This window comes from Choloepus didactylus, chromosome 23, assembly GCF_015220235.1.
Source record: "Choloepus didactylus isolate mChoDid1 chromosome 23, mChoDid1.pri, whole genome shotgun sequence".
In the NCBI taxonomy this organism is placed as follows: domain Eukaryota; kingdom Metazoa; phylum Chordata; class Mammalia; order Pilosa; family Megalonychidae; genus Choloepus; species Choloepus didactylus.
Window position 1 is genome coordinate 22,786,186 of NC_051329.1, and position 9,245 is coordinate 22,795,430.

At 49.3% G+C, this 9,245-nt stretch overlaps 1 protein-coding gene across 6 annotated transcripts in view; it reads left to right on the forward strand.

Moving 5' to 3' along the window:
• Positions 1-9,245, forward strand: part of KIAA1671 (KIAA1671 ortholog) — a 205,564-nt gene that overhangs the window by 185,132 nt on the left and 11,187 nt on the right. For all 6 annotated transcript variants that reach the window (XR_005214060.1, XM_037817432.1, XM_037817434.1 and 3 more), the window contains 3 exons: positions 2,064-2,319; positions 4,986-5,160; positions 6,024-6,148. Coding sequence is in view for 5 of the 6 variants with exons in the window: in XM_037817432.1 (XP_037673360.1) it covers positions 2,064-2,319; positions 4,986-5,160; positions 6,024-6,148 (556 nt within the window). In the remaining variant the exon portion in view is untranslated. The remainder of the gene's footprint in view (positions 1-2,063; positions 2,320-4,985; positions 5,161-6,023; positions 6,149-9,245) is intronic.

Genomic DNA, 9,245 nt, shown 5'->3' on the forward strand with positions numbered 1-9,245 from the left:
TTGATTGTAGCCCAGATCCAAGAAACAGGCAGGACCGTGATCGAATCCCAGCCCCACCCTCCCTGGCTGTGGGACCTTGGGTAAATTACTTAACATTTTCCAGGTTTTCTTTTCCTCCTCCCTAGAAAGGAAATGATGCTTATAAAAATAGCCAATGCTCATTGAGCGTTTGTATCAGGCACTGTTCTCAGCTGTTGAATGTGTTAACTCATTTAATCCTATCAACCCATTTGGCAGAAGAGAAAACCGAGGCGCCCCGCCGCATGGAGCTGTTGGGAGGATAAACCGAGTGGCAGTCACATAGTTCCTTACACACTGTGCTTGCTGTTGTTTAGACTCCTGGAAGGACCCTCCCTTGTAAACAGGGGATTGCTGCCTTTGCTTCCGGCACACACCTCCCCAGCTGATGGCTGCACGTCACAGGGTGAAGCGTGTGTGGTCCTTTGCAGTCGGGAGCGCTGGGCTTGACTTACGGCATGGCCACTTACCAGCTGTGTCAGCGTGGGACTCAGTTTCCCCATCTGTGAGTCAAGGAAAATCTGGCTCAGACAGAGGCAGGGATGCCCAGACACATGTGTCTACAGCTGTGCTGGACTTGAACCCGAGGCCTTCCTTTGATCCAGAGTGGCCACACCCCACCATTGGATTATATCCCAGAGAAACCGCTGATATTAAAATTGAGTTGAGGTTGATAGAATTGAAAGTGGGTTAGAAAAAGAAAAGGGGACGAAGAGGTTTCTGATAGTGCTGGGAAAGCTTTTTCCCCACCCCTAACTGTGAAAATTTAACTGTTTGGTTAATGAGCTTTCTTAAATTTTATGACAATGCCGCTGCAAGATCACTGAACTGGGTCTTGTTGAAAACTGGGTCTTTGCTCCCTTTGGGCCCCAGCGGGGACCTGGCTGCTCAGGCCCGGGACCTCCCGTGGGTGGGCGCCCCCTTGTGTCTCCCTGAGGCCCTGCAGCCTCCCCTCCGCTCACCTGCAAGGAGCCTTTGTGCTCCCAGTCCCGGGCCGCTGGCGCCATCTGCTGCCTCCTTGCGGTATTTCCTGCATCCTCAGCTGGATTTGGCTCAATCCCACTCAACATCCTGCACATTCCAAGTAACAAAATCATCCTGAACACCTATGATGGCAAGAGCTTGCAGAGGCAGGGCAGGGCAACGGCATGCATTCTGGGGCCTGACTTCATGGATTTGAGTCCAGCTCTGCCCCTCTGGGCAAGCCACTTCACATCTCTGTGCCTCGGTTGCCTCCTCTTTAATGATGTTAGCATTTAAATTAATAGGATTAATCCTATTTCATAGCATGTCAGGGATCATAGTACACTCCTTATAGGGTTGTGTAGAGGATTATGTGACATGGTTTTAGCACAGTGCCTGGAACAGGGTAAATGCTCCATAAATATTTATTAAAGGAATTAGTGAATGAATGAGACAATGCACACAATTCTCCCACCCCGGTAATCATCCGTTCTATGATCAACGTGTGCAACAGAAATACCATACGAGCTGCAAATGTCAGAGACACCTCTGATTTTAAATGTCCTAGCAGCCACATCAAAGGAGTAGAAACAGCTGAAATTAGTTTTCACAGTATATTTTTACTAAACCCGTTGGATCCGAAATAGCATTTCAACATGTTATCAGTAGAAAAAGTTATCAGTGAGACACTTTGCATTCTGCTTTTCATTCAAAGTCTTGGAAATCCAGTGTGTGCAGCTCCCCTCACTAGCTTGGCTAGTTGGTAGATTCCAGTGGTGCTCAGCTCCGTGTTGGACAGCGCAGTGTTAGGGGCTCTGCAAGGAGATTCCACACGGGTCCACACCCCTCTGTGGGGCACAATGGAGAGAACCAGGCTCTCGAGCCAGGCTGACTTGGTGTTTGGCCCAGCTGCGCCTGCCCGGGGCCCAGCTTGTGCTGTCCCCAGTGAGGTTCTCCAGCCGGGACAATCTGTCTGTTGTTTCCTGGTGTACAAAACACACTCTGCACCCACCATACTTTCTGCCACCTAAATGCAGTTCTCTGAATATGACCACGTCTTTCCTTCCTTCCCCTTTTCTCAGCTTGGCTCCTGAGTCCCCATCTCCAGAGAGCAGTGCCGCGTCAGCGCGGAGGCAGCACCCCAACAGCCGCCTGTCCTCCCTGTCCTCCCAAACTGAGCCCACCTCAGCCGGGGGCCAGTTTGACAGTGCCAGGGAGCAGCGGAGTGCCAGCGTGGGTCACTCCAGCACCGACCGGGAGTCCGTGGACGGCGTGGAGGGGCTGCCCCCACAGGACACCTGCCCTCCAAAGAGCATGGACGACTTCTCCTTCATCGATGTAAGTCGCTGGTTGGGAACAAACCCAGTCATTTCTTCTTCAAGGGAAGCCCTGGCATCTCCTGGTGAAATGTCCCCTTTGGGGGTAGTGTATACGAGAGATCCGTATCGTGGGTGAAAAGGGGACAGACCATCTTTGAGCTGAGACTGACTTGTGTATGTATCTTGGACCTGCTGTGTGTCTTAGGGAAAATGTCTTCCCCTCTCTGAGCCTGGCATCCCTTATCTACATGGAACCAGCATGATGGGCTCCCCAGCCTCAAAAACAGTCAAGTGTTCAAATTAAAACACCTACCAGGCAAGCAGAAAGTCTGGCCTCCTCTCCCTGGGGTTTTGGGCTCAGTTTTATGATGTCAAGCATGAAGAGCCCAGCTGCTTTAGAACATGGATACAGCTGCGCCCACCTCTCGGGGTTGTAAGGATTCAGTTGAGACCATGTATTCAATTATTCATTCAACAAACATATATGGAGCTCCTGTATGTGCTGGGCATTGCTCCAGCTTACACACTCATGTGATGTTACTGTGCCATGGTGTCTGGGCTCCCCCTGACGTAGAACATGAAGCAGTGGCCATTAGAGCCAACAGCATCTGCGTGAACAGCCACACACGCCGAGGGTCAGCCCCTGGCCCACGTACATGCTAGCAGCCCCATGAGGCAAAGCTAACTGCCCCATTGTGCAGATTAGGAAATTGAGGTGACCCTTGAGTGATTTCACATGCGAGTGTCCCTGTTCTAGTTTGCTAGTGCTGCCGTTATGCAAAATACCAGAAATGGATTGGCGTTTATAAAGGGGCTTTATCTGGTTACAAAGTTACAGTCCTAAGGCCATAAAAGTGTCCAAAGAAAGGCATAAACAATAGACTGCCTTTACTGCAGAACGCTGATGGTGTCCAGAAAACCTCTTTTATCTGGGAAGGCACGTGGCTGACTTCTGCTCCAGAGTTCTGGTTTCAAAATGGCTTTCTCCCAGGACGTTCCTCTCTAGGTGTCTGGGGGTGTTCTCTTAGTTTCTCCCAGGCAAACTCTGAGCTAGCAAAAGTCTGCTTTCAACGGCCGTCTCCAAAATGTCTCTCTCAGCTGCTCTGAGCTCCTTCTGTTTGTAAGCTCTTTTATAGGACTCCAGTGATTAAATCAAGATCTACCCTGAATGGGCAGGGCCCATATCTCCATGGAAATAATCTAATCAAACATTTTCCCCCCACAGTTGGTTGAGGCACATCTCCATGGAAACTCTCAATCAAAGGATTCCAACCCAATCACCACTAATACGTCTGCCCCTACAAGATTGCATTAAAGAACATGGCATTCTGGGGGACATAATACATCAAACTCACACAGTCCCTAAGCACCATATTAGCCTCTTATTTAACATAACTGAGGTTTTTGGGTGATGCTGACCACAATTTGGGTCTTCCTTGAGATCTGTTTGGAGAGCTGGGGCTTGAAAGAGAAGGCTGGGCACTAAGGAATCCACCCCCCATACCAGGCTGAGGCTGTTGGGCTGGCCTTGTGGAAACAAACCATTTCCTCATATTGGCGAGTAGGACCCCAGCCCGCCTCTCTGCTGGCGGAGCTCCCCTTCACGCTCTGAATCTGAGAAACTGGCTCCATCAAGGGGTCGGAGAAGTACGCCCTTCTCTTTGGGGTGACAGACCCTTTGTGATTCATGGCTCTGCCCCACTTTCTCCGGTCCCCACCCTAGATCCCACTGGGGCAGGCGTTTGGGAAGCAGCTGTGCAAATATCAGCTTCCTCTCCCCGCCCCCACTGGGTCTGTCTGTCTGTCACTTACCAACTTTAGGAAATGACTCACTGAAATTAGCCCATCACTGCTAATTTAAAAGGCTTTGGATGACGTAATTTCTCAAAAGTGGCCCTGAAAAGAAACAACAAACCTTTCATTCACACAAGAACAGAAGCTTGCTGGGAAGAATAATCTTGGCTCTCGGTTTTGAGCCTCAGTCAGGGATTGTCTGAAACAAGGACTTCCCATCCCTGAGCTCACTGAATTTTCTCATCCACCTTAGAAAGTGCTATGATGCCTTCATTATCCCCTTTTTACAAATGGGGACCCCCACACTCAGGGCATTGGCTGCCATTGCCTGAGATCTCCCAGCTAGGATGCAAAGTGAGCAGGATTTGAATCCAGAACTCTGAGCTCTTCACCACGGTCTCCTGGGAGATCTCTGAGCTGACTACTGCCCCCACTCCTTGCTGGGCCCACCTCCAGAGATGGTCGGGACCCCAGCCCTTTCACTGGGGGAATCATCACATCCCCTCCCCCTGCCTCTGCTCAGAGTGTGCATCACCTGGAAGGATTGAAAATGAATGCCTGGTGCTTAATAGAACTTTGGCTCACTCTCTCCCACGTGCACCCTAGATTGTTATGGGTTGAGGAGGGTGCTAACCTCTCAGCTTGTGGACCCATTTATCTGTGCCTCCCACCAGCTGACACTATGCTAGGACACTCGGGCTCATTATCCCATCCAATCCTTGCACGCAGCCCGCATGGCACATCTCATGGAGAAACCTGGGCTTGGGATGTTTCGGTTAACAATAAAACGTGGCAACGTTGGCTCCTGTAGCTCCTAAATGGTGCCTCGTAGACCCCCCCAAACTGATGGTCCCCTTGTGTTTTCCTTCTTCCTCCCTGCTGCCCCCAAAGCAAACCTCAGTCCTTGACTCAAGTGCCCTCAAGACCCGTGTGCAGCTCAGCAAGAGAAGCCGCCGCCGGGCCCCCATCTCCCACTCCTTCCGGCGCAGCCAGCTCGGCGAGTCGGAGAGCAGGTCCCCTTGGGAGGAGGAGGCCAACAGCAGGTGGATGTTCAAGGACTCCACAGGTAAGCCCAGCCCTCGTGCCACCGTTGACCAGCGGAGGGTTTTGCTTCAGTACTGGGGAGAACTGCCTGACTCCGAAGGCTTTCGGACATTAGAACGCAATCATGTGGGAAACTGTCCTTTCCCAGCTTGCAGAGATATCACTTTCCCAACATGCCCCAGCTCCCTGATTAGCTTGGGGGCTCCAGAGGATCAGGCCTTGCCTTGTTCGTCCCCCACACACCCCGGCCCACTCCTCGGTGTCCCCAGCCTGGTGTCCAGGTCTCAGGGTGGTGGAAACTCCTTGCCGTTAGCTGCTGGAAGACTGGGTGGGGGCGACAGTCCAGCACCCAAAAGTCTCTTGCTGGGACGAACCAGCTCATCCATGAAGCTGGGGCGTGGTGATGGGGTTCAGTCCTGGAGAGGGGAGCACAGGGGGAAGGAAAGTGGCTTCCCCATCCAGCTTTGGGGCAGCCTTTCTACAAGACAGACAAAGCTCCCTCCACTCTCTTCTGAGAGCACGACCCCAGGACATTGTTAACTGAAAGCCTCTCTGTCTCTTTTCCTGCCTCAGCCAAAGATTTCCTTCCATTTTCCTGACGTGGCTCAAGCCAGAAGCCCAGGAGGTGGGCTCGTTTGTGCCCTCTCCCAGGAGAAAACCCCGTCCTGCCTCATTGCCAATATCCTCTGGCAAGAGGCGGAGTTGTGAAGTGGAGAGAGCCTGAAAACAGGCAGATTTGTCCTCATCTGTATGATGGGACAGTGATGGCTTCCAGGCAGGGCTGTGTGCAAGGAGGGGCTGAGTGCCAAGTCTCTGGCACATAGTAGGCCCTCAGTAAGAAGAAGCAAGCGCTCAATGACTTCAGTGCCCTTTTCCTTGCAACAGAAGAGAAATCCCCCAGAAGGGAAGAGTCAGACGAAGAGGAGAAACCATCCCGGGCTGAGAGGACACCCGTCAGCCATCCGCAGAGGATGCCTGTGTTTCCGGGCATGGATCCAGCAGTGCTGAAGGTATAGAACCTTCTATCCAGAGCTACCTGGCAGTCGTGCTCCCTGACCACAGCAGCAGGGAGAACACGCCCTGTGCTTTTCTTCTTTCCTTGCTTTTTCCCTCCCTCCCTCCCTTCCTTATTGCTTTCTCCCTTTCTTTCTTATTTCTGAACTCGTTTAAGACTCACAAGAAGTTGCAAACAGAGAGAGAGCTCTTTAGTACCCTGCACCCTGCTCCCCCCAGTGATAATATCTCACATGAGCCTAGTCCCCTGGTCAAAGCCAGAAAACTGGCCCTGGTGCAAAACCATTAACAACATTATTTACTCGGATTTCACCGATGACCCCATGTTCCCTAATCTCCACTTTTCTGTCTCTCCTCGGCCCCCAGATCTGCTGCTTATTTGGTCTCATAGCTAAGCCTCAGTTTTGCGCATCCATAAAGTGGGCTGATAATCTGTCTTAGGCACTAGGCAGGCCCTGTGCTGCATGTCATGAGGAAACAGTTAGCAAACCAGCCCAGCCTCCTGTCCTTGCCCTTGAGGAATTCCATCTGCTGGGGAAGGAGGAGGCTGCACGGAAAACGGTCATTTCAAGACCAAAAAGGACGTTAAGTCAGCACAGGAGCCTCGTGATTCAACTCTCTCTCGAAGTACTCAAGAATCCCAACTGGATTCTAGAAGCCGTGAGGGAAGGGCTCAGCCGCCTCCCGCCTCCCCACCTCCAGCTCTGCCAAGCCTCTCCCGCACACCTGGAAGTGAAGTGGCGCTCAGTTTCAGCAAGGGAGGGGACTCTTTGCCACCCTGTTCTGTGCCACGTACTATGCACTTGCAAACTCACTTTATGCCCCCAGCAACCCTGCAAAAGCGAGTTCTTTTCTCCTGTATTATTGAAGAAGAAATTAAGGCAAAGAAGCCTGGATTGCTTGTGAATTTTTTCGACTCTTGAAATTCCATGCAGGCCACGTAAACCACCGATAGGAGGGCCACAAGTTTGCAGCTCCTTTAGTGGACAGGAGTTTTTTGTTCTTTGTTTTTTGTTTTTTTCCAAGTCTTTTTTGCAAGACTAAGAAGCCAATAAAAAGTGCATGTCTGTAATTTGTTTTACAGGCCCTCGAAATCCAAGCATTTTGGAGCCCCTGTCCTAGGCCAGAGGTTTTCTGACCTAATTATAAGGATAAGAATGAACTCTTACAAGACAGCCTAGCTTAGAAGGCAGAGAAAAGGCCCTGGTTACAGAGGGGGCAGGGGCCCTGGGGCTCCCTTCTAGATGCCCCAAGGTAGCTCTGGAACACAGCTGGAAACCCACTGCACTTTATGCAGATGGGGCTTTGGCTATTCATTCGTTAGTATTGACTCACACTCTTTGGGCCTGGTAGTAGCCGTGTCTGCTCAGGTTCTCCTCTGCCAGCCCTTGGCAGTTGTCAACAATGGAAGGATCTGCAGAGCTGGTTCTGGAAAAAGCCCCAGATTTGGAGTCCGACAGGCCTGGTACGAATCCCACTTCTTGAGAGCTGTGTGATTTTTGGCTATTTTATCAGCCCCTGAGCCTCAGTATACTCCTCTGTAAAATGGGGAAAACCAGTATCTACCTTGAAAGGAGTCTTTTGCACATGAAATGAGCTAATGAATGGCAGTTACCCAGTAGAGTGCGAATAATGGATGTTGGGTACACAGATGTCAGGTTCATGATGATGATGACAATTAACTACTGCTGGAGCCGTCCCAGCATCGCTCGAGAAACATCCCTGCTACACTAGCTCTCCAGATCCTCCCCAAGCAAATTTCTTTCCTTTATTATTATTATTTTTTATTGTGGTAACATATTGTATTAGTTAGGGTTCTCTAGGGAAACAGAACCTACAAGAGATACCTGTAAATATAAGATTTTATAAAAGCGTCTCATGCAACTGTGGGGATACACGAGTCCAAATTCTATAGGGCAGTATGCACGAGTTCAAATTCTGTAGGGCAGGTAGTGAAGTGGCAACTCTGATGAAGGTGTTTAATGAATTCCTCAGGAGATCCTGGCTAGCTGAAGAAGTAAAGGTTCTCTCTCTTTCTCCCTTAAAAGTCTTCAACTGATTGGATTAAATCCAGCTGATTGAATTCTCTCATTGCAGAAGGCACACCCTTTGTTGATGTAAACAGTCACAGGTGCAGTCAGTTGACTGATGGTTTAATAAACCAGCCTTCTGGTTTATTGCCCAGCCACAAACATCCTTGCAGTAACGGTTAGGCCAGTGCTTGCTTAACCAGACACCTGGACACCGTCACCTTGCCAAGGTGATACATAAATCTAACCATCACACAAATATATATATAACACAAAATCTGCTACTTTAACCCTTTTCAAGTATACAGTTCGGGGGCATTAATTGTGTTTGCAGTGTTGTGCAACTGTCACCACCATCCAATGCCAAAACTTCATCACTCCAATCAGAAACTCTGTACCCATCAAGTAATACCCTCCCCCGAACACACTTCTCTTCCCTTGACCCCTGGTACTCTCTAATCTACTTTCTATCTCTGTGAATTTACAAATGCTAGGTAGTTCATAAAAGTGGAATCATTCAATATTTGTCCTTTTGTGTTTGGTTTATTTCATTGAGCATAATGTCTTCAAGGTTCATCCATGTGGTAACATGGTTCAGAACTTCATTCCTTTATACAGCTGAATTATAGTCCATTGTGTGAATACACTACATTTTGTTTATCTATTCATCTGTTGATGGACACTTGGGTTGTTTCTATCTTTTGGCTATTGAGAATAATGCTGCTAGAAACACTGGTGTCCAAGTATGTGTTTGAGTACCTGCTTTCAATTTTTTGGGGTATATACCTAAGAGGGGGATTGCTGGCTCATATGGTAATTCTATGTTTAATTTTTTGAGAAACTTCCAAACGATTTTCCACAGCAGTTGTACCCAGTAACAATGCATGACAACCTCAATTTCTCCACATCTAATTTTTTAAGAATAGCCATCATAGTGGATATGAAGTGGCATCTCATTGTGGTTTTCATTTCTATTTCCCTAATGGCTAATGATGTTGAACATCTTTTCTTATGCTTATTGACCATTTGTATATTTTATTTGGAGAAACAGCTATTCAAGTAC